The sequence below is a fragment of the Erinaceus europaeus genome, chromosome 13 (assembly GCF_950295315.1).
Source record: "Erinaceus europaeus chromosome 13, mEriEur2.1, whole genome shotgun sequence".
NCBI lineage: Eukaryota > Metazoa > Chordata > Mammalia > Eulipotyphla > Erinaceidae > Erinaceus > Erinaceus europaeus.
In genome coordinates, this window is record NC_080174.1 from 98,584,082 (window position 1) to 98,607,786 (window position 23,705).

Genomic DNA, 23,705 nt, shown 5'->3' on the forward strand with positions numbered 1-23,705 from the left:
AGATACAGGCCAGAGCACCGCTTATCCGGGGTCTGAGGAGGCGCAGGGGCTCGAACCCGGGCCTTAGCGTCGGGCGGAGTCAGCCGAGCTACGTGTCCGTCGCCCCGCCCCGCCCCGCCCCGCCCCGCCCCCGATTCTAACTCCCGAGAGTCGCGCGGCGACCGGCTCTGCACATGCGCGGGGCTTCCGTGTCGCGTTGGCTAGGGAAGTCTCGCGAGAAGACGCCGTGTGGGCCGGAAAGATGGCGCCTCCCAGTCCCGCGGAGCCCAAGGCGCCGTCAGCGGCCAGTGCGACCGCGTCGGAAGCAGAGATGGTGCTGCCGGGCTTTCGGGATGCAGACAGCTTCGTGAAGGCGAGTGCGCGGGCCGGGCCGGGCCGGGCCGGGCCGGGGTGCGGGGCGGGGACCCTCCTCCCTCTGGCCTGTTCCCTTCGACTCAGTGCATAGAGTCCGGACAGACAGACAGACAGACGCCTAGACCACAACAGCGACAGCAGTAACAGTAGCCACGAGTCCTCCGAGCCGGGTCGTGAGCACCGAGCGCCGCCCGCGGCTGATCCTGCGCCCGAACGGGGGCCGGGACTCGAACCTGCGGCAGTGCCGAGACAGGCCGCCTCGGGCCGGAGCGCTGCCTGGCCAGGGCCCTCCACCCTCCAGCCCTCCATCCCTCCTCCCTCCATCCCTCCTCCCGCCATCCCTCCTCCCTCCATCCCTCCTCCCTCCATTCCTCCATCCTCCTCCCTCCATCCCTCCTCCCTTCATCCCTCCTCCCTCCATCCCTCCTCCCTCCATTCCTCCAACCTCCTCCCTCCATCCCTCCTCCCTTCATTCCTCCTCCCTCCATCCCTCCTCCCTTCATCCCTCCTCCCTCCATCCCTCCTCCCTCCATCCCTCCATTCCTCCTCCGTCCATCCCTCCTCCCTCCATCCCTCCTCCCTCGATCCCTCCTCCCTGCATCCCTCCTCCCTCCATCCCTCCTCCCTCCATCCCTCCTCCCTCCATCCCTCCTCCCTCCATCCCTCCTCCCTCCATCCCTCCATTCCTCCTCCCTCCATCCCTCCTCCCTGCATCCCTCCTCCCTCCATCCCTCCTCCCTCCATGCCTCCATCCCTCCTCCCTCCATCCCTCCTCCCTCCATCCCTCCTGCTTCCATCCCTCCATCCCTCCTCCCTCCATCCCTCCATCTCTCCTCCCTCCATCCCTCCTCCATCCCTCCTTCCTCCATCACTCCTCCCTCCATCCCTCCATCCCTCCTCCCTCCATCCCTCCTCCATCCCTCCATCCCTCCTCCATCCATCCCTCCTCCCTCGATCCCTCCTCCCTCCATCCCTCCTCCCTCCATCCCTCCTCCATCCATCCTCCCTCCATTCCTCCTCCCTTCATCCCTCCATCCCTCCTCCCTCCATCCCTCCGCCCTCCTCCCTCCATCCCTCCATCCCTCCTCCCTCCATCCCTCCATCTCTCATCCCTCCATCCCTCCATCCCTCCATCCCTCCTCCCTCCATCCCTCCATCCCTCCTCCTTCCATCCCTCCTCCCTCCATCCCTACTCCCTCCATCCCTACTCCCTCTATCCCTCCATCCCTCCTCCTTCCATCATTCCATCCCTCCTCCTTCCATCCCATCTCCCTCCATCCCTCGATCCCTCCTCCCTCGATCCCTCCTCCCTCCATCCCTCCTCCCTCCATCCCTCCTTCCATCCCTCCATCCCTCCTCCCTCCATCCCTCCTCCCTCGATCCCTCCTCCCTCCATCCCTCCTCCCTCCTCCCTCCATCCCTCCTCCCTCCATCCCTCCTCCCTCCATCCCACCTCCCTCCATCCCTCCTTCCATCTCTCCTCCCTCCATCCCTCCATCCCTCCTCCTTCCATCCCTCCATCCCTCCTCCTTCCATCCCTCCTCCCTCCATCCCTCCATCCCTCCTCTCTCGATCCCTCCTCCCTCCATCCCTCCTCCCATCCCTCCTTCCATCCCTCCTCCCTCCATCCCTCCTCCCTCCATCCCTCCTCCCTCCATCCCTCCTCCCTCCATCCCTCCTCCCTCCATCCCTCCTCCTTCCATCCCTCCTCCCTCCATTCCTCCTCCCTCCATCCCTCCATCTCTCCTCCCTCCATCCCTCCATCCCTCCTCCTTCCATCCCTCCATCCCTCCTCCCTCCTCCCACCCTCTCTCCCTCCCCCTTCCTCTCTCTCTCTCCCTCTCTCTTTCCCTCTCTCCCTCCCCCTCCCTCTCTCTCTCTCCCTCCCTCTCTCTCCCCCATCTCTCTCCCTCTCTCTCCCTCTCTCTCCCTCTCTCTCCCTCCCTCCCTCTCACTCTCTGATCCGTTGCACAGAGATAGAAAAATGGAGCGGGGAGACAGACAGACAGACACCTGCAGCCCCGGGTGGTGCTGGGATTGAACCTGAGTGTCTGTTGGCTCTTCGGCTGGTGTCTGGGTGGGTGGCTGGACGGCCCACCATCCCTCCTTCCTGCCACCCCCAATCCCTCCTTCCTTCCCTCCATCCCTCCTTCCTTCCTTCCCGCCATCCCTCCATCTCTCCTACCCTCCATCCCTCCTTCCCTCCATCCCTCCATCCCTCCTTCCTGCCATCCCTCCTTCCCTTCATCCCTCCTTCCCACCATCCCTCTGTCCCTCCTTCCCTCCATCCCACCTTCCCTCCATCCCTCCTTCCCTCCATCCCTCCTTCCCTCCATGCCTCCTTCCCTCCATCCCTCCATCCCTCCTTCCCACCATCCCTCTGTCCCTCCTTCCTTCCATCCCTCCTTCCCTCCTTCCCTCCATCCCTCCTTCCCTCCATTCCTCCATCCCTCCTTCCCTCCATCCCTCCATCCCTCCTTCCCTCCATCCCTCCATCCCTCCTTCCCTCCATCCCTCTGTCCCTCCTTCCCTCCATCCCTCCTTCCCTTCATCCCTCCTTCCGCCCATCCCTCCATCCCTCCTTCCCTCCATCCCTCCATCCCTCCTTCCCTCCATCCCTCCATCCCTCCATCCCTCTGTCCCTCCTTCCCTCCATCCCTCCATCCCTCCTTCCCTCCATCCCTCTGTCCCTCCTTCCCTCCATCCCTCCTTCCCTTCATCCCTACTTCCCACCATCCCTCCATCCCTCCTTCCCTCCATCCCTCCATCCATCCTTCCCTCCATCCCTCCATCCCTCCTACCCTCCGTCCCTCTGTCCCTCCTTGCCTCCATCCCTCCATCCCTCCTTCCCTCCTTCCCTCCTTCCCTCCATCTCTCTGTCCCTCCTTCCCTCCATCCCTCCTTCCCTCCATCCCTCTGTCCCTCCTTCCCTCCATCCCTCCTTCCCTCCATCCCTCCATCCCTCCTTCCCTCCATCCCTCCATCCCTCCTTCCCTCCATCCCTCCTTCCCTCCATCCCTCCTTCCCACCATCCCTCTGTCCCTCCTTCCCTCCGTCCCTCCTTCCCTCCATCCCTCCTTCCCTCCATCCCTCCTTCCCTCCATCCCTCCATCCCTCCTTCCCTCCCTCCATCCCTCCTTCCCTCCATCCCTCCATCCCTCCTTCCCTCCATCCCTCTGTCCCTCCTTCCCTCCATCCCTCCTTCCCTTCATCCCTCCTTCCCACCATCCCTCCATCCCTCCATCCCTCCTTCCCTCCATCCCTCCATCCCTCCTTCCCTCCATCCCTCCATCCCTCCTTCCCTCCATCCCTCTGTCCCTCCTTCCCTCCATCCCTCCATCCCTCCTTCCCTCCATCCCTCTGTCCCTCCTTCCCTCCATCCCTCCTTCCCTCCTTCCCTCCATCTCTCTGTCCCTCCTTCCCTCCATCCCTCCTTCCCTCCATCCCTCCATCCCTCCTTCCCTCCATCCCTCCATCCCTCCTTCCCTCCATCCCCCCTTCCCTCCATCCCTCCTTCCCTCCATCCCTCCATCCCTCCTTCCTGCCATCCCTCCTTCCCTTCATCCCTCCTTCCCACCATCCCTCTGTCCCTCCTTCCCTCCATCCCTCCTTCCCGCCATCCCTCCATCCCTCCTTCCCTCCATCCCTCCTTCCTGCCATCCCTCCTTCCCTTCATCCCTCCTTCCCACCATCCCTCCGTCCCTCCTTCCCTCCATCCCTCCTTCCCTCCTTCCCTCCATCTCTCCTTCCCGCCATCCCTTCTTCCCTCCATCCCTCCTTCCCACCATCCCTCTGTCCCTCCTTCCCTCCATCCCACCTTCCCTCCATCCCTCCTTCCCTCCATCCCTCCTTCCCGCCATCCTTCCTTCCCTCCATCCCTCCTTCCCGCCATCCCTCAACCCCCAATGTCCCTGGAGCTTGGCCCTTTGGCCCCCACCTCGGTCTTGCCCGCGGTGCTCCTCTGGGCTGAGCTCTGTCCCCAGCCGCCCGGCCGCCTCGCGTGAGCGGTGTGTGTGCTTGTTGGCCACTCCTCGGGGACCGCGGGGCCACTGCTTCCTGGGTGGGCGCCCGGCCGTCTCGCTGGACGGGCTCTCTGACTGGCTGCCTGTCTGTCCTGGACAGTCTGCCCTGGGCTTGGTGGTGGCAGTCACCAAGGCGTCTGGGGGCCTGCCGCAGTCTGGTGACGAGTATGACTTCTACCGGAGCTTCCCCGGCTTCCGGGCCTTCTGTGAGGCGCAGGGAGACCGGCTGCTGCAGTGGTGAGTGCCGCCTTCCAGGGGGTGCCTCTGGGCAGGGGTGGGCCGTGTGCGGGGCTGCAAACAGGGCACCCGGCCAGATTCTGCGTAAGTGCCGCACGCTGACCCCGTTGCGCCACTGGAGCTCAGCCGGGTCAGGTTCTGATTCGGGAGAGATGGGGAGGGAGGGAGGGCCTGCAGGAGAACTCAGGACCTCATGCTGACAAGACCGGCGCTTCATCCTCTGCACCACCTCCCGGCCGCCTGGCAGCAGTTTTTAATAAGGGCACAACTTTTACTGGTCCAGTTCCAAAGGGGGCCGCTAGCTAACTCAGCCCGAGACACAGAGCTTGCGTGCCTGAGTCCCCAGGGCCCCAGTCCGACCCCGGCGCTAGGTGAGCTAGAGCAGAGTGGTCTGGTTTCTGCCCTCTTTCCAAAGCGACTGGGAGTAGCAGCCTGGGAGGTGGTACAGCAGCGAAAGCGTCAGACTCTCAGTCCCCAGCAGTGCTTATGCCAGCGGCGCCCTGCCTTCCTCTCCTCTCGTAAATAAAAGGGCACGTAACTCGCAAACAACAGTCTCGTGAACGTGCCTGCTGTCCGTCCCCAGCATGAGCAGGGTCATGCAGTACCACGGCTGTCGGAGCAGCATCAGAGACCGGAGCAAGGTGACCGAGCTGGAGGACAAGCTGGACTTGCTGGTCGACGCCAATGATGTCATCCTGGAGAGAGTGGTGCGTGTTTCGCTCTTCAGATGACTAACAAACAAGAGGGTTTTAATTATGAAAATATAAAGGGGGTCGGGCGGTAGCGCAGCGAGTTAAGCGCATGTGACACTAGGACCGGCGTGAAGATCCCAGCTCCAGCCCCCGGCTCCCCACCTGCAGGGGAGTCGCTTCACAGGCAGTGAAGCAGGTCCACAGGTGTCTGTCTTTCTCTCCCCCTCTCTGTCTTCCCTTCCTCTCTCCATTTCTCTGTCCTGTCCTATCCAACAACGATGGCAGCAGTAACCACAATAATAATAACCACAGCAACGATAAACAAGGGCAACAAAAGGGTAAAAATAGCCTCCAGGAGCAGTGGATTCGTGGTGCAGGCACCAAGCCTCAGCACTAACCCTGGAGGCAAGGAAAAAAAAATATAAAGAGAATCACACACTCCTTAGGAAATAAAAAAGGAGGTGATTTCTTTATTTCATAGTTACATTCACGAAGTAATTATGTGCAGGTCCTAGCAAAGTAACATGTCTCATGCCTGGCCCAGGTTCAAGCCCAGTCACCACATCGAAGGAAGCTTCGGCATTATGGCTCCGCCTCCTCGCCCTCAGTCAAGACAGAAAGGCAGAGAGATGCACCACAGAGCAAAGCTCCCGTCAGTGCTGTGGGGGCTGATCTTGAGCTTGGGTCTTACACAATAGCTCACACCCAAGTGAGCTACTGTGCCACAGTTCTCATGCTCTCCGCACCCCCGCCTCTATATTTAAGAAAAGGTTAAAAAATAAGATTTGCAGTTCCTACTGTATTGCAGTTTTAGAATATAGAATTTCGTTGTTTTGTTTTTTTCTGCTGGGGCTCCAGGCCTGCAATACGAATCAACTGTTCCTGGAGGCCATTTTCCCCACTTTGTTGCCCTTGTTGTTACCTTTGTTGTCATTATTGTTGTCGTTGCTGCTGTTGTTGGATAGGACAGAGAGAAATTGAGAGAGGAGGGGAGATGGGGGGCAGGGAGAAGGACAGACACCTGCAGACCTGCTTCACCACTTGTGAAGCAACCCCCCTTCAGGTGGGGGGTGGGCACTAGAACCAGAATCCTTACAGACCTTGTGCTTTGCACCACCTGTGCTTAAGCTGCTGTGCTACTGCCCGACCCCAAAAATTTAACTTTTTTTTTTAAATAATTTATTTCTTTATTGGGGAATTAATGTTTTACATTCAACAGTAAATACAATAGTTTGTACATGCATAACATTCCCCAGATTCCCATTTAACAATACAACCCCCACTATGTCATTCATCATTTTTCATGGACCTGTATTCTCCCCACCCACCCACCCACCCACCCCAGAGTCTTTTACTTTGGTGTAATACTCCAATTCCATTTCAGGTTCTACTTGTGTTTTCTTTTCTAATCTTGTTTTTCAACTTTGGCCTGAGAGTGAGGTCATCCCATATAAAATTTAACTTTTTTATAAAACATTTTAGTGAGAAAGATACCGAGAAGCACCAGAGCCCTGCTCAGCTCTGGCTTTTAGTGGTGCTGAGGATTGAACCTGGGAGCTTGGAGCCTCAGACAGGAGAGTCTTCTCCAGAACCATTACGCTGTCTCCCCAGCCCCACATTCAGCCCATTTAGTTATCCAAAGTTGCTGAGCAGCGTAACTCACAGGACTGAAAGACGTGACTTCTTCTGTCACTGTTGTCTAATTACCACAACTATATCAGTGACCGAAGGATCATGTCCCCATGGGCACATGTCTTGACGTGCATCTTGCCACGTCTGGCCCCACATGGGCCTGCCGCCACACGGGAGGTCCGGTGCCATGCTGTCTGTCCCTCTGTTTCTTGCTCTCTTTGTATCTGGGGGGGAAAAAGAACAAAGTCAACCTAGGAGTGGTGGAATTGAACACATGCAAGACCCTGGTGTGACACACACCATGTAAGAAGTGTGTGCTCGGGGGCCAGGTGGTGGCGCACCTGGTGGAGTGCACAGACCTGGGTTCGAGCCCCCAGTCCCCACCTGCAGGGGGAAAAAAAGCTTCATGAGTGGTGAAGCAGGGCTGCAGGTGTCTTTTCTGTCTTTCTCCCATCTCTAGCACCCTCTTCCTTCTTGATTTCTGGCTGTCTCTAGCCAATAAATAAATATAATTAAAAAATTATTTTAAAAAAGAAGTGTGTGCTCTGCTGTGCCGCAGATACTTAAGTCATGTCCTGTCTTATAAAGTGGCGTCTTCCGTGCCCCAATGTTCACTAAATGATTAGAGGTTTCTCCTGGTTCTGAGTTCAGATCCTGTTATGTCCATATCTGGATATTTCTTAAAACTGAAAACTAATTGGTGTCTTGCAAAGTAAAGGGTGAAGGGAGCATTCAGGTCCTGGAACATGGTGGAGGGGACCTAGGTGGGGATTAGAGTGTTATGCGGGAAACTGATAAACTACTGTCTTCTGCTGTGACTGTAAACCATTAATCTACCCAATAAAAAAATTAATAATATGGGAGTCAGGCAGTAGCGCAGCATTTTAAGCGCAGGTGGCGCAAAGCACAAGGACCGGCATAAGGATCCCGGTTCGAGCCCCGGCTCCCCACCTGCAAGGGAGTCGCTTCACAGGCGGTGAAGCAGGTCTGCAGGTGTCTGTCTTTCTCTCCCCTTCTCTGTCTTCCCCTCCTCTCTCCATTTCTCTCTGTCCTATCCAACAACGAACAACATCAACAACAATAACTACAACAATAAAACAAGGGCAATAAAAAGGAATAAATAATACTTAAAAAATGAATAAATGATAATAATCAGGGCAGTGACTCAGCAGCAGAGTAGACTTGCGTGTGTGAAGTCCCAGGTTTCTCTTTAGTGCTGTCTGTGATGTCTGTGTAACAGTAATAATAATGAAGCAGTTTTTAAGGACAGTGTGTTGAACCTGATAGGACGATACCAAGCTAATAATTCTCCTACCTTTAGGGTATCCTGCTGGACGAAGCATCAGGTGTGAATAAGAACCAGCAGCCTGTCCTCCCAACAGGACTACAGGTCCCCAAAACAGTGGTGTCCAGCTGGAACCGAAAGGTGAGGCTCCCCTCCCCTACACACACACTTTCACAACACTTCTGACGTCAGCTTTGCTGTCTAATGTGCCTTAGCCTCACAGACACTGAGCCCAGTCACAGCCTCTTTTCTGCCTTGCCCCGCCCTGCCCCGCCCCTAGTCTGCCCCGCCCCGCCCCGCCCCTAGTCTGCACACACACAGTCCTTCTCCAGTGAGTGGTTCCTGAGGTCATCTGGTCTTCGTGGAAGGTATCAGTTTGGCATTTACTTTTCATTATTTCATTGGGCCATTGATTTATAAGCTTATTTTTATTTGCTGATCATAGGCAGGAGAATACAGTAAAAAAACAAAATCTGAAACATTCCGGCTGCTTCATGCAAAGAACATCATCCGGCCTCAGCTTAAATTCCGAGAGAAGATCGACAATTCCAACACCCCATTTCTCCCCAAAATCTTCATCAAGCCCAATGCTCAGAAGCCCTTACCTCAAGGTAAGTAAGTGGTCTGAACTACAAGAACAAGTGAACGCTGGAACTTCCTCCTGCTTTCATTTATCGAGAGGGAGCAAACTGGCCTCTCGGTCATTAGAAATGGTGTGAACGTCTTCCTTTTTCTTTGTTTGTTTCTTTTTTTTTATATTTGTACTTACTGTGGTCCAGGAGGTGGCACAGCAGATAAAGCATTAGGCTCTCAGGCACGAGGTTCTGAATTCAGTCCCCGGCAGCACATGGACCAGATGATGTCTGGTTCTTTCTCTCCTCCTGTCTTTCTCATTAATAAATAATACTTTGGGGGGTTGGACGGTAGCGCAGCAGGTTAAGTACACATGGCACTAAGCGCAAGGACCAGCGTAAGGATTCCTGTTCAAGCCCCTGGCTCCCCACCTGCAGAGGGTCGCTTCACAAGCAGTGAAGCAGGTCTACAGGTGTCTTATCTTCCCCCTCTCTGTCTTCCCCTCCTCTCCATTTCTCTCTGTCCTATCCAACAATAACGGCATCAATAATAATTATAAGGACAACAAAAGGGAATAAATAATAAGCATTATAAATAAATAATATATTTATTGTGTAGAGATGGAGAAATTAAGGGAGAAGGGGCAGATAGAGAGGAAGACTGAGAGAGACAGAGGGAGGGGCACCTGCAACCCGGCTTTGTTGCTTGTGAAGCTTCCTGCAGGTGGGGACCAGGGGCTTGAATCCAGGTCCTTGTGCACTGTGATGTGAGCACTCAGTCATGAATGTGTTTCTGTTGTGTGTGTGTGTTCACGGCTCCGGTCTCCAGCACTCTCCAAGGAGAGACGGGAGCGCCCGGACCGTCCTGAGGACTTGGATGTCCCCCCTGCGCTGGCCGACTTGATCCATCAGCAGAGAACCCAGCAGGTGGAGCAGGACATGTGAGTACTCAGTGCTGGGTGCTGAGGGGATGGTTCTGGGAGGGAGTCAAGGAAGGGGCGTCGGGAATGTGAGCAATTCTAAGATGTATAGGTTTTCCTACGAGACTGAGAGACAGAAAAACCCAAGCACCATCCTGGTCCAAGAGGTGCCAGGGTTGAGCTGTGAGCCTCACACACCCTGTCCTGCCAGTTGAGCCGTTTCCCCAGCCTGCATGACTAGCTTATTGGGGCCAAGGAGATTGGCTTTAATGCCTGTGATGATTCAGAGATTCCAGGGTCAGCCTCCTGGAGCTGAGCAGTGCTCTCATAGAGAAGGAAGAGAACCAGGCTGGATAGTGGCAAACCAAGTACAAGGACTCAGGATCAGAGTGGGGGAGGGGGCTCATGAGTGAGTGGTGAGGCACTGCCATGTGTCTGTCTCTCTCCCTCTTTTTTTAAAAAATATTTTATGTATGGGTGGTGGGGGTATAGCATGATGGTTATGCAAAGAGACTTTCATGCCTGAGGCTCTCAAGTCCCAGGTTCAGTCCCCCACACCACCATAAGCCAGAGCTGAGCAGTGCTGTGGTAAAAAAAATATATATGTGTGTGTGTTTGTGTGTGTGTGTGTGTGTGTGTGTGTGTGTGTGTGTGTGTGTGTATGTATGTATGTATATATATTAGGAATATAGGAGGGAGAGAGAGAACCAGACATCACTCTGGTCCATGTGCTGCTCCAGGACTGCTGACTAGATTTTGGATATTTTGACTGTACTTTAAGGAAGTATAGTTATCACTGCTTTATATATATATGTATTTGAATTATTACTGAGATGATGTTGCTTTTTATACGGAAGATACCATCATCATGGTCTTTTCTCATTTTTTGATTCTTACATGGACGTGACCAGAAAAATGTTTTATATTCACTCAGGTTTGCACATCCTTACCAGTATGAGCTGGACCACTTTACTCCACCAGACTCCGTCCTCCAGAAACCGCAGCCCCAGGTGAGCAGCAAGCTTGGGCTCTGGAGAACCCACGGCCGGGTCACTTGAGGCACTGTAGGCATTCTGGTACTTGACAGCAGACGGCTGCAACTCTGAGTCATTTCTTGAACTCACCATTTCCTTTGTACTGTAGTAGAGAATAATTGTTGATATTACTTCCTTTTCTGACTCAGTTGTACAGACCTGTGGAAGAAACACCTTGCCATTTTGTGTCCTCTCTGGACAAACTAGTGGAACTCAATGAAAAGCTGCTGAAGTGTCAAGAATTTGCTGTGGATTTGGAGGTAATTTGCAAATGATATTGGGTGGTGTTGTTACCAAAGCACTGCTCAGTTACGGCTTATGGTGGTTCTAGGGATTTGAACCTGGAACCTCGGAGCCTCGGCATGGGAGCTTTTATGTAATCACTGTGCTGTTTCTTTGGCCCTGGCTTATCTGTCTGACCAGAATACCCCTCACCCCTTGAAAATCTTTTTTGGGTGGGGGACAGGCAGTAGCACAGCGGTTAAGCGCATGTGGCACAAAGCGCAAGGACTGGTGTCAGGATCCTGGTTCGAGCCCCCGGCTGGCTCCCCACCTGCAGGGGAGTCGCTTCACAGATGGTGAAACAGGTCTGCAGGTGTCTGTCTTTCTCTCCCCCTCTCTGTCTTCCCCTCCTCTCTCCATTTCTTTCTGTCCTATCCAACAATGACGACAATAATAATAACAGCTACAACAATAAAACAAAGGCAACAAAAGGGAATAAATAAATAATTTTTTTTTAAAAATATTTTTTTGGGGGGCTGGCAGTAGCACAGCGGGTTAAACACACATGGCGTGAAGCGCAAAGATTGGAGCAGGGTTCCTGGTTCAAGCCCTTGGCTCCCCATCTGCAGGGGGGTCACTTTACAGGCAGTGAAGCAGGTCTGCCGGTGTCTTTCTTTCCCCCTCTCTGTCTCTCTTCCTCTCCCATTTCTCTCTGTCCTATCCAGCAATAACAACAATAAACAACAAGGGCAACAAAATGGGGGGAAAATGGCCTCCAGGAGCAGTGAATTTGTAGTGTAGGCACCAAACCCCAGCAGTAACACCGGAGGCAAAAAAAGCAAAACTATTTTGGGGAAACCTGGGAGATTGCTTGAATGCTGTAAGTCCTCAGTTTGATACCCAACACTGCTTATGCCATAACTGAGTGTGTCAGAATTTGTCTTCTCTTATAAAATTAAACACAAGTCTTAGACCTGTTGGGACCAGGCAGTGGCACGCCTGGTGAAGCACAAGGACCCAGGTTCAATCCCCTGGTCTCCACGTGCAGGGGAATGGTTCACAGTTAGTGACGCAGGGCTGCAGGCATCTCTCTCTCTCTTCGTTTCCTTTTTTTAAAAAACTTATTTTTTTTTTTTCCCCTTTTGCTGCCCTAGTTGTTTATCGTTGTTGTTGGATAGGACAGAGAAATGGAGAGAGAGGGGGAGAGAGAAAGACACCTGCAGACCTGCTTCACCACCTGTGAAGCGACTGCCCTGCAGGTGGGGAGCCGGGGTTTGAACCGGGATCCTTGAGCCGGTCTTTGTGCTTTGCGCCACCTGCGCTTAGCCCGCTGCACTACAGCCCGACTCCCCCCGTCTCCGTTTCTATCCCCCTTAATTGCTCTCTGCTCTATCAAATAAAAATAAAGTTTGAATAAATAAATAAGGAAAGTGAATTTTGTAGTCAAAATTGGTCATGTGCCTATACTCGAGTTTGGGAGCTGCTCGCGAGGAGGCACTAAGACCTTCTTCCCTCTGCGCCCCGCCCCGGGCACTAGCACCATTCCTACAGGAGCTTCCTGGGGCTGACCTGCCTGATGCAGCTCTCCACGCGCACCGAAGACTTCATCGTAGACACCCTGGAGCTGCGCAGCGACATGCACATCCTCAACGAGAGCTTCACGGACCCTGCCATTGTCAAGGTAACGGCCCCAGCCTGGGCGCTCCTTCGGCACAGATCCTGTGCAGTTAAGATGGACAGCTAGCTCCCTACACGGGCTAAACTGCACTGCTCGGCCCTGGCTCGCGGTGGTGCGGGGGACTGAACCTGGGACTTCAGGCCCCAGGCGTGAGGATCTGTTCGCATAGCCGTCGTACTGTCTACCTTACTTTTGTTTCCCAGCCTCCATTAGAACAGCCAGCACTTGGGGCAGGGAAATAGCACGGTGCGGGAGCACATAGGACTTGCATGTGAGAGGTGTCAGGTTCAATCCCCAGCACCACCAGAAACTATAGAGTTGATATGAACAGGGTTTTGGTTTAAAAAAAAGGCTTAATTCACTGCCACCCAGGAAAATAGTAATTTTTCCCTCTCTGTTATCTTTGGGGCTTCACTATCCTGGGTTGACTTCTTCAGATAGAACAAGACAGAAACAAAGAGCAGAAGAGAAAGAAGCTGCAGCACTGAAACCTCCTTCAGTGCTGGGAGCTGGACTTGTAGCCGGCCACTCACACGGCAAAGCAGCACGCGACTAAAGTCTTCCGTGAGCCCAGGTCTTGTTTGGATGGTGCATCCATTGAGAGGGAGAGAGAGAGAGAGCGCATGCGTTAGACCACTGCTCCCAGTAAAGGCAGTATGGGCAGCTGAGCTCCAGATGTCATGTTTGCAGACCCTGGGTCCTTACGCTCCCCTGCCCGGGTCAGATCACGAAGCGAGCACTGCAGCATTTCACACTTGGCTTAGGATGAGGAGAGTTGCTCTCCCAGAACAACCTGCAGTCAGCAGCGCCAGGCTACGCGGCTCAGGGTACGCTCGGCCGTGCGTGAGATCACAGAGACGTGTGCTCTTATGGCCGCTGCCAGACGGCAACCTCTGCTTTCGCTTCAGGTCTTCCATGGTGCTGATTCGGACATAGAGTGGCTCCAGAAAGACTTTGGGCTGTATGTGGTGAACATGTTTGACACGCACCAAGCGGCACGACTCCTCAACCTGGGCAGGCACTCCCTCGACCACCTGCTGAGGCTCTACTGCGGGGTCGAGGCTGACAAGCAGTACCAGCTGGCGGACTGGAGGATACGGTCAGCTGGCTCTTGATGAGGAGATGCGGGTGGTAGAGAAACAATCAGGCTTCTAGGGACCGGACTCGGTGCACCCAGTTCAGCACACATATTACCAAGTGCAAGGCCCCGCTCCCCACTGGGTCCACGGTCAGCCAGTGGCGGGGTGAGGCTGCCACAGACGCTCCCTCTTGTCAGTTGTAGCAGCTGACTGTATTCTGGGCCGCACACACCCAGAGCCTTTGCATAAGCCACGGCTTGGGGAGGGTTTCTGATGTTTAGTTTTCAGCTGTGGAGAAACCTATTACATGTATGTGTGTAGGTATTTAAGATTTTTTAGTCAGTTATTAATGAGAAAGGTAGGAGAGAAAGAAAGAACCAGACATCACTCCTGGTACATGTGCTGTCGGGGATTGAACGCAGGATCTCATGTTTGAGAGTCCAGTGCTTTATCCACTGTGCTACCTCCTGGACCACCCTATTTTATGTTTTTTTACACCAGTTTCGTAAATAAGCTTTATTAAGAAGGAAAAAAGAGAAATCTGTAGGCTTTCCTTCTGCATCCTAGAGTTTCTAAAGAGAATGTTATAAAGTCCCAACCTGAAGTGAGACTGGCACTTGTATAAGCCACTGTCTGTAGAGGTCTGCTCACATCCTCTGAGGAGCATCTCTCTGGCCGACGCAGGGGCAGACTAGATCGCCCTTGACCGCCCAGCAGTCCACTGGGCCACATCCTGAATGGCCAGCTCAGAGACTCGCTGTTCCGGGACGACTTGCAATGTAGATTTACAGGCAGAGGGAGAGAGAACGAGAACAGGTCCAAGGCTTCCTTCAGTGTGGTGGGGCCCAGGCGCAGGCAGGGTCACGCACGGTGCGGGGCAGCACGTCCCCAGTGAGCTCTTTTGCCAGCCCCAAGCTCAGGGACTTTCAAGTGGCCTGTCCAGCGACAGACTCGTAAAACTATGTCGTACTCAGGACTGTGAGCTCCCTGATTTTGACCACAGCATTGCCCTTCTACCATTCTAGTCAGATTAGATGCAGGGAGTGCTGGCATAGGCCTAGTCGATTGACCATGAAGAAGAAAGAGAAAAAGAGAAAGAAGAAAGACATTGCTACTACTGTTCAGAGCAAAGCACAGTGCTGGCCCTGGGGGAAGTCGTAGCTGGCACCCTCTGTCCTCTGTTCCAGACCCCTCCCTGAAGAAATGCTCAGCTACGCCAGAGATGACACCCACTACCTGCTTTATATTTATGACAAAATGAGGCAGGATCTGTGGGAGCGAGGCAACAGCCAGCCCGTGCAGGCTCAGGTGGTGTGGCAGCGGAGCAGAGACATCTGCCTAAAGGTGAAGCCCCAGTCCTCACACTGTGTCTTCTTAGCTCTGGCTCTTTCCTCTGTTCTTGGTATTTATGGGGAAAGCCGGCTGTTTTGAACACCTCAGGCCCGACTATGATTCCTGTTGATTTCTGTTATTCCCTCGTGTTTTGTAGAAATTTGTGAAACCCATCTTCACGGATGAGTCCTACCTTGAACTCTATAAGAAGCAAAAGAAGCATCTTAACACACAGCAGTTGGCAGCCTTTCAGCTGCTGTTTGCCTGGAGGGATAAAACAGCTCGGCGGGAGGATGAGAGTTATGGGTGAGCCCTGCAGATGAGCTTCGTCTTCTGGGACCCAGTAGTTCTGCTGTCAAGGAAGTGGTGGGCTTTCCTAGTTGCCTTTTACGTAAGCTAGACTTTTCCCCTGGGTTGTAACACCAAGTGGAGCTTTTGCCAGCTGGATATAATGTGAACGTGTTGTGTGTTTTTGTTCCAGATACGTCCTGCCAAACCACATGATGCTTAAGATCGCTGAAGAGCTGCCTAAGTGAGTCTGCTTCTGACTTTTCCATCAGAGCATTTTCACCCTTTGAGATTGAGCTTTGTATTACCCTCCTCACAGGGAGGGTGGGTGGTGTGAGGAAGTCAGAAACTGCCTTGCCACTGCCACTTAAACTCGGCAAACCTGCAAACTGGACCGTTCGGTGCTTCGGCTTCAGGTCGAATCCAGTATCAGTGCCGTAGCGTCTGGCATCCACTTGCAGGGGAGGAGATATCTGAGACTGGCTGCTCTGCTCTCGACTCCAAATTTAGACACTTCATGGCCTTTTTTAGTGTTCCACGGTGTTGCCTGAAATAGGAGCGGAGTGAGGTTCTCAGTCTGTGGGCCACTCTGTCTCCGTGGCACTTCCACCTGGGGCAGGTTGTCAGCAGAAGCAGCCGCTCTGGCTTGCCCAGACGACACGCGTCTCCTTAGTCTCCGCCTTCACTCAGCGCTCTGGCTCTCCCTGCACGCTGTTCTTGGATGGGGCCTTTAAGAGCTTGTTGCTGAATGGCGGCTGTGTCCTTTCTTCCCTTTAGGGAGCCTCAGGGCATTATAGCTTGCTGCAATCCTATTCCGCCTCTTGTCCGCCAGCAAATCAATGAAATGCATCTTCTAATCCAGCAGGCTCGGGAGATGCCTCTGCTGAAGGTAGGAAGCGTCAGTCGGCTTGCTGCCTTCTGCTAGCCTCCTTCTTCCTCCTACTTCTCAGCTCACATGCTCCAACACCTCAGCGGGGTGACAGGAGTTGGGCGAGTCTTCTCTAGAGAGGAGCTGAGACGCCTCTGTTGTGTGACCTTATCTGACTGACTGGCCAGCTGGAATGCTGGGGCTGTTTAACCCAGTGGGAGAGAGAGATGGAACTGGCTGCAGGATGACTACGCCTCAGTGGGTGTGAGGTGGTCACAGAAAGGGAGGCGAGGACGAGGACGGTTGTGAGAAACGTATGTCGCAGGGACAGGTGAGTTCAGGCTGGGCTGGAGGTGGGCAGTGGATCGAGTGCAGAACCTCCAGGCAAGGTCCTGGTTCAGTCCCTGGCAGCACGTTATTGGGATGTGTGCTTCTGTCTCTCCCCTACATAAATAGGTATTTAAAAAGTGAAAGTGAGCACTGTACTAAGTACTTCAGAAGTATTCTCAGTGACACTGGATTTGGAGAAACTGGAAATGGACTCAAAGACAGTTCATTGTAGGGGCCAGCTGATGGCACATCTGGTTAAGGGCACGTGCTCACCATGCCCAAGGGCCCAGGTTTAAGCCCCCAGTCCCCACCTGCATGTGCAGTAAAGCAGGTGTCTCTCTATCTCCTTTCTGTCTCCCACTCAACTTTGACTTTCTCTCCACCCTGTCAAGTAAGAAAGAAAGAATGGCTGCCGGGAGCAGTGGGTTCATTGTGCAGGCGCAAAGCTCCAGCAGTGACCCTAGAGGCAGTAAGACAGACAACTGAGGATGACCCGCTCCGGGGCGGTGTGTACAGCCGCTGTGGCCTGCGGAGTGTGAGCATAGCCACAGTCGGTACTGAGAAGGCTGCTGCAGTCAAGTCTTACTTGGTGACGAGGACACTTGCTCATAAAGTGTGGGTCCTGCCGCATAGCCAGGCTCTGTCAGTGACCCTGTAGCAGCTGGGGCCCCTTGCTGACCAGGATGTCCTGGGGTCCTCTGAGCCGTGCTCGGCAGAGTAAGTGGAGACAGACACCCCACAGCCACGCGGGGCACATTCCCACTGCTGAGTGTCTGTGTGTCCTCTTGTGGAGCAGTACAGTGTGAGTTTCACAAAAAATTATTAATGAAAAAGAACTGGGGGGGGGGGGCAGGCCATAGCCCAGCGGGTTCAGCACACGTGGCGCAAAGTGCAAGGACCGGCATAAGGATTCTGGTTCGAGCCCCTGGCTCCCCACCTGCAGGGGAGTCGCTCCACAGGTGGTGAAGCAGGTCTGCAGGTGTCTGTCTTTCTCTCCCCCTCTCTGTCTTCCCCTCCTCTCTCCATTTCTCTCTGTCCTATCCAACATTAGTAATAATAACAGCAACAATAAAACAATAAGGGCAACAAAGGGGGAAAAATAGCTTCCAGGAGCAGTGGATTCGTGGTGCAGGCACCAAGTCCCAGCAATAACCGTGGAGGCAAATATACAGCAATTATTAATGACAAAGAACTAGGTCATCACTCCGGCATGTGCACCCAGGGATCCAACCCTACATCTTGTGCTTGAGAGTCCAGCACCTCATCTGCTGTGCCGCCTCCCAGGCCGAGCAGTACAGGGTGTTAAAGTGGGTTTGTGCAGGACCGGGTGAGTGCACACACCACCGTGCGCAAGGGCCTGGGTTCAGGCCGCACGCCCCACTTGCAGGGGAATGTTTCATGAGTGGTGAAGCAAGTCTGCAGGTGTCTTCCTTTGGTTCTCCCTCTCTGTCTGCCTCTCCCTTCCCAATGTCACCATTATTATTATTTTATTTTTTTACCAGAGCACTGCTCAGCTCTGGCTTTTGGTGGTGTGGGGGGACTGAACCTAGAACTTCGGAGCCTCAGGCACGAGAGTCTCTTTGCATAACCGTTATGCTATCTACTCCCTCCCTTCCCAATTTCTGTCCTATCTGATTTAAAAAATCATTTCTTCACCCAGTTCAGGCAGCTTTTCTCAGATTCTCTTTGTTTTGTCCCTTTAGTCTGAAGTCCCAACTGGAGTGAAGAAGAGTGGCCCAGTTCCCAATCCGGAGGTAGAGTGATATATCTGTCTGTTGTCTCTTCTTTGGGAGAAGTTAAAATACATGGAAAATAGCCCCACCCCAGGGGCCAGGCGGTAGTGCACCTGGTCAAGGGTTCACATCACAGTGCTCGAGGACCCGGGTTCAAGCCCATAGTCCCCACCTGCAAGGGGAAAGCATCACAAGGGTGAAGCAGGGCTTCAGATCTCTCTCTCTCTCTCTGCCTCCCCTTCCCTCTCAATTTCTCTCCTGTTGTTAAAATTCCGGGGGGCTCTAGCTGGCCGGGCTAGCTTCACGGGCGGGTAACAGAGACGACCAGAGACATACGGCTGGGCAGGGAAGCTGTATTTCTTTATTCAGGAACAACGATTCATAAACTAAGACAAACTAATCACCAAACAGAACTCTGCTGTCTCTTTGCGGCGGCACAAGCACTCTCTCTTACTCTCGAACTCTGCAACTCTGGAACTCCCGAACTCTGGAACTCTGGCGGGGTTCCTTAGGGCGGGGCCAATTGGGCCCGTGAAACTAACTGGACTGATCCAATTCTCTTGGTGGGGGAGAACTAGAACAACCCAGTGTAAAGCATACAACACTCTCTGCCTCTATCCAGTAATAAATAGATATTTATCTATATAGGAAAAAAAGAAGCCCTCTCCAACAGAGGCCAGGTTCTAACACTGCTCACGTGTTTTCGTGCTAACCTGTTGTTTTCTTTGTAATTCAGAGATTGGAGAACGTTCTCTTTGGACCCCATGACTGCTCTCACACCCCACCAGACGGCCACCCTGTCCTCTCAGCCCCTGGTAATGTAGAGCTCTCTGAATCATTGTAAAGAACCTAGGAAACTGCCTGTGTAGCCCACAGGTCGTGACCACTGTGCCTTCCACACCTTCAGGGCCTGCGCCAGTGAGGAGACAGGCAAGCCTATTCTCTGACCAGAGAGAAGAGGAGGATCCACTGGGAAACAGATGCCTCATTGCCGCCGCTGTCATCACGTTATTTAACGTGAGTGATGTGCAAGTGTCCGTGAGGGGACATGGCCTCACGGGGGGTTCCTGGGTCTGTCACTCAGGCTGTCTGCATGGAGCGTGGCGTCCATCTTGGAGCATAAGGCCAAAAGCTAATGGCACCAGCAGGAGCAGCAACATGGAAAGCCAGTGCGGAGGTGTCTGGAGAGAGAGAGCGTCCGCGAGAGCTGTGCGGGCCATGTGCCAGCAGATGCGCTGTGGGACAAGAAAGCCTTGCAAAGCCTTCTTAACGCTGGCTCTGCAGAGAAGGCCAGAGCAGGGTGTGCAGCGAGTAGAGAAGCTTGTGCCGGCTTCAGGACGCCTTGATCCTGAAGGCGGGTTGGGATTCTGCGCAGCCTGAGAACGCATGGCCGACCTTGGGCGAGCCGTATTCCTGAAATAGCCCTCTGGTCCGCCCTGTCCACCAGCTTCTCGTTCTGCTAGTGACTTCACTGCAGATTCCTCGAGGAGCGGGACCGTCGGCCCTGCTGGAAAGGATGGGTGGGTGGGCCCTGGAGTAGCCAGACGTGAAAAGAAATACACTGGACCCCACCACCACGATGTGGCGGGAAGGAGGGAGAAATCACGGTCACTGTGAGGAAGCCGGCTGAGAGAAGCAGCCATACTCCAGGCTGCTTAGGCAGGTAACAAACTCAGCTCACTGGATGTGAAGGGTACGTTTCTCAGCTGCCCTTCACGTTTGCACTGTGAGCCAAGGCCAGAGCGGCGACTCCTACTTGGTGAGCACAGACGTGCTGATTATTCTGTGTGAGGGCGAGAGTGCAAAGTGAGCAGGAGGATGGGGCAGAGAGCCACAAGCTGTCGGCTCCAGCACCGGCGTCTGGAGGGAGGACAGGACAAAGCTAGCAGGGACTGTTGGTCTGCCTTCCACACACCCTCCCACAGTGGGGCGGCATTTGTTTTCCCCTCCTCTGAAGATAGACGGGGCAAAGAGAGCAAGAGGCCTTACCACCAAGGCTCACTTCAGTGCAGTGGGGGCCGGGCTTGAACCTGGGCTGCACACATGACATAGCAGCAGTCTGTCCCACTGAGCCATCTCGCCAGCCGTGGAGCAGAATTCTACTTTATTCTACAGAGGAGAATCCTAAATATCAGCAGTGTACTTGTTGGGGGCCAGGTGGGGGCGCACCTGGTTGAGCGCACATGTTACAGAGCACAAGGACCCGGATATGAGCTCCTGGTCCCCACCTGCAGGGGGAGAGCTTTGCAAGTGGTGAAGCAGGGCTGCAGATGTCTGTCTGTCTCTCTCCCTCTCTATCGTATCCTTCCCTATTGATTTCTGGCGGTCTCTGTCCAATAAATACATAAAGATAATCATTTTTTTCTTTTTACTTGTCTGAGGATACATGGCAACATCTCCTCCTCCCCCACTAGCTTTTTTTAAAACCTGTCTTTAGTCACATTTATTTATCTTTCTTTTTATTTCCCTTTTGTTGCCCTTGTTGTTTATCGTTGTTGTGGTTATTATTATTGTTGTTACTGATGTAGCTGTTGGATAGGAAAGAGAAATGGAGAGGGGGAGAGAAAGACAGACACCTGCAGACCTGCTTCACTGCCTGTGAAGCGACTCCCCTGCAGGTGAGGAGTTGGGAGCTCCAGGATCCTTGCACTTTGTGCCACGTGCACTTAACCCGCTGTGCTACCGCTGGACTCCCCTGTTTTGTTTTTTTTTATTTTATTTATTTATTTATTTATTCCTTTTGTTGCCCTTGTTTTATTGTTGTAGTTATTATTGATGTCATTGTTGTTGGATAGGACAGAGAGAAATGGAGAGAGGAGGGGAAGACAGAGAGGGGGAGAGAAAGACAGACACCTGCAGACCTGCTTCACTGCCTGTGAAGTGACTCCCCTGCAGGTGGGGAGCCGGGGGCTCGAACTGGGATCCTTCCGCTGGTCCTTGTGCTTAGCACCACCTGCGCTTAACCCGCTGCGCTACCGCCCGACTCCCCCCTATTTTTCTTTTAAGTTATCTTTATTTATTGGATAGACAGCAAGAAATTGAGAGGAGAGGGGAAGATGGAGAGAGAAAGACACCTGCAGTCCTGCTTCACCACTTGAAAAGCTTTCCCCCTGCAGGTGGGAACTGGGAGATTGAACCCGGGTCCTTGTAGTGTGCGCTCAGCCAGGTGCACCACCACCTGCCCCACCCTGTGCTCCATTAGCTTTGAGGTTCTGGAAGACTCTCCTAACCTCACCAGGCCTGTTGCTTCCTCTGTAAGCCAGTGAGAATACTACCACAGACTTCCTAAGTTCTGAGGACACAGTGAAAATTTGAGTCAGCAGATCTAAACACCTCACTGTGCGCTATCACAGACTGTTCCAGTGCTTGAGGCACAGAAAATACAGTTGAAAAAATGAGCCGTTTTAGGGGGGAGGGAGAGAGCATGATGGTTATGCGGAGACTCTCATGCCCGAGGCTTCTAAGTCCTAAGTTCAGTCCTTTGCACCACGGTAAGCCACAGAGTAGCAGGGCTCTGGAAAATAAAGTAGCCGTTCTTGATAATCACTGTTGTTTTCTGGCTTGTATCTTCATGTCACAAAATGATTGCAGTTCTAAGAGGTTGTTATGTGTCACTGCAGGAACCTAGCACGGAAGAAAATGGAAAAGTTCCATTAACCGTGGCACAGAAGAAAGCCCAGAACATCATGGAGTCCTTCGAAAACCCCTTTCGGATGGTAGGTGGCAGCTGAGCGGAGCGTGTTCCGGGCTGACAGCACGTGTAGGGTCCCTGCGGTGCTCAGGTTCAGTCTCTAGCAGCCGAGTGTCCACTGACCCCGTGTGCAGGCTGAGGCTCGCGTGCAAGTCTCAGATGAAGCCAACGGGACGGGCCAATCTGAGTGCCCCGAACTTTGAGTCCACATCTGTTCCTTACCGCCTCTAACCAGACTCTCTCCCGTTTCTCCAGTTCCTGCCTTCACTCGAGCACCACGCACACATCTCCCAGACAGCAAAGTTTGATCCGTCGTCGAAAATCTACGAAGTAAGTGGGTCAGTCACCGTTCCCCGAGTGACTTTCTAGAAAAACACGAGGGCTCCTCGGTCGTTTGAAGTAGGTTTCTGTTGTAGAGAAGCCCGTCTGAGTCTCCTGGAAGTGAATGCAAGAAACACTCTTAGAAAACATTGTTTTGGGCGGAGGGTAGACAGCGTAATGGTTCTGCAAAGAGACTCGTGCCTGAAATTCCAAAGCCCCAGGTTCAGTCCCCCTCACCACCATAAGCCAGAGCTGAGCAGTGCTCTGGTTAAAATAATAATAAATAAATAAATAAATAAATAATTGTTTGGGGGGCAAGAAGGCTAACCATATTCTCACTTTTTCTTGTGAGACCTAGTTTGCCTGTAATAAGCCTCAGTCCCACCTGCAGGGGAGAAGCTTCACGAGTGGCCAAGGTTTCTCTCTCCTAGCCGTTTGCTCTCCACTTGTTTGTCTCTATCCAAATTTTTCCTCGGGGCCACCACAGGCTTGCCCGGTGGAGCACTGCATCACCATGTGACGAGGAGCCAGTTTCAGACCCGTGGTGTCTCTCTGCCTCTCGCTCTTTATCAAGAGGAAAGAAAAGGGAGGGAGGGAGATTTCTAGGAGTGGTGGAGTCAAACAGAGACCGAGCCCAGCAGTAAGTAGCCCTTGTAGCCCTTGGAGGTGGCACAGTGGCTAGGGCATTGGACTCAGGCCCGAGGCCTGAGAGGCCCCAGGTTCAGCCCCTGGCAGCACGTGTGCCAAGAGTGATGCTCTGGTTCCCGTCATCAGTTGAGCTCGTCTTCCAGCCTTCCTCCTCCTCGCATAAGTCCCCAGACGGCTGCTCTGGCTCCTGCCCCACACTTCCTTTCACTGATCTGGCAATAGGCATGGGGTCAGACCTAGAAGGCCCTCTCCCTGCTGCTGGGGTCAGCCTGCGGCGTTTTGTCCAGTTCTGTCGTGAAGCTTTGAGCAGCCACAGTTTTACTGCTCCCGGACCAGCCATTTCTAGTGGAGGCTCCAGCCCCTGAACTTGCCGGGTTGCCGTCACCCTCTTGAGTCCCAGCCTTCAGCCCTGGTGGGGTGCATACCTGGACACCTCTCTCTCTGGCCCAGAGACTGCTAGCCTTCTGTTTGTTTTTGCTTTTAAAAATGTGTTTATTTAGCGGTGATGGGGAATCAGGGAAAAAGAGAAGCATGATGCCACATCAAACCAGGGTACTCACACCTAGTAGTGTGTGCGCACCACCTGATGGACCCGGGAGAAAGCACTCCTCCCTCCCTCGCTCCCTCCCCCCCATTAACAAGAGAAAGACACCAGAGCCTCACTCTGGCACGTACAGTGCCCGAGACCAGGCTCAGGAACTGATGCCCCTAAGTCCAGTGCTCCGGCCACTGCACCACCTCCCAGCCTCCGGTTATTACTAGAACAA

The 23,705-nt window shown here is 53.6% G+C and overlaps 1 protein-coding gene across 1 annotated transcript in view; it reads left to right on the forward strand.

Moving 5' to 3' along the window:
• Nucleotides 1–203: 203 nt before the first annotated feature.
• EXOSC10 (exosome component 10) overlaps nucleotides 204–23,705 on the forward strand; it is a 29,826-nt gene continuing 6,324 nt past the window's right edge. Inside the window, exons 1-19 of the mRNA XM_007536059.3 lie at nucleotides 204–352; nucleotides 4,477–4,613; nucleotides 5,197–5,320; nucleotides 8,259–8,363; nucleotides 8,668–8,833; nucleotides 9,624–9,735; nucleotides 10,649–10,724; nucleotides 10,898–11,008; nucleotides 12,508–12,651; nucleotides 13,557–13,747; nucleotides 14,915–15,071; nucleotides 15,217–15,365; nucleotides 15,541–15,591; nucleotides 16,125–16,236; nucleotides 18,249–18,299; nucleotides 19,015–19,093; nucleotides 19,186–19,295; nucleotides 21,899–21,994; nucleotides 22,225–22,299. Of these exons, the coding sequence (XP_007536121.2) occupies nucleotides 242–352; nucleotides 4,477–4,613; nucleotides 5,197–5,320; nucleotides 8,259–8,363; nucleotides 8,668–8,833; nucleotides 9,624–9,735; nucleotides 10,649–10,724; nucleotides 10,898–11,008; nucleotides 12,508–12,651; nucleotides 13,557–13,747; nucleotides 14,915–15,071; nucleotides 15,217–15,365; nucleotides 15,541–15,591; nucleotides 16,125–16,236; nucleotides 18,249–18,299; nucleotides 19,015–19,093; nucleotides 19,186–19,295; nucleotides 21,899–21,994; nucleotides 22,225–22,299 (2,157 nt within the window). The 5' untranslated portion in view covers nucleotides 204–241. The remainder of the gene's footprint in view (nucleotides 353–4,476; nucleotides 4,614–5,196; nucleotides 5,321–8,258; nucleotides 8,364–8,667; nucleotides 8,834–9,623; nucleotides 9,736–10,648; nucleotides 10,725–10,897; nucleotides 11,009–12,507; nucleotides 12,652–13,556; nucleotides 13,748–14,914; nucleotides 15,072–15,216; nucleotides 15,366–15,540; nucleotides 15,592–16,124; nucleotides 16,237–18,248; nucleotides 18,300–19,014; nucleotides 19,094–19,185; nucleotides 19,296–21,898; nucleotides 21,995–22,224; nucleotides 22,300–23,705) is intronic.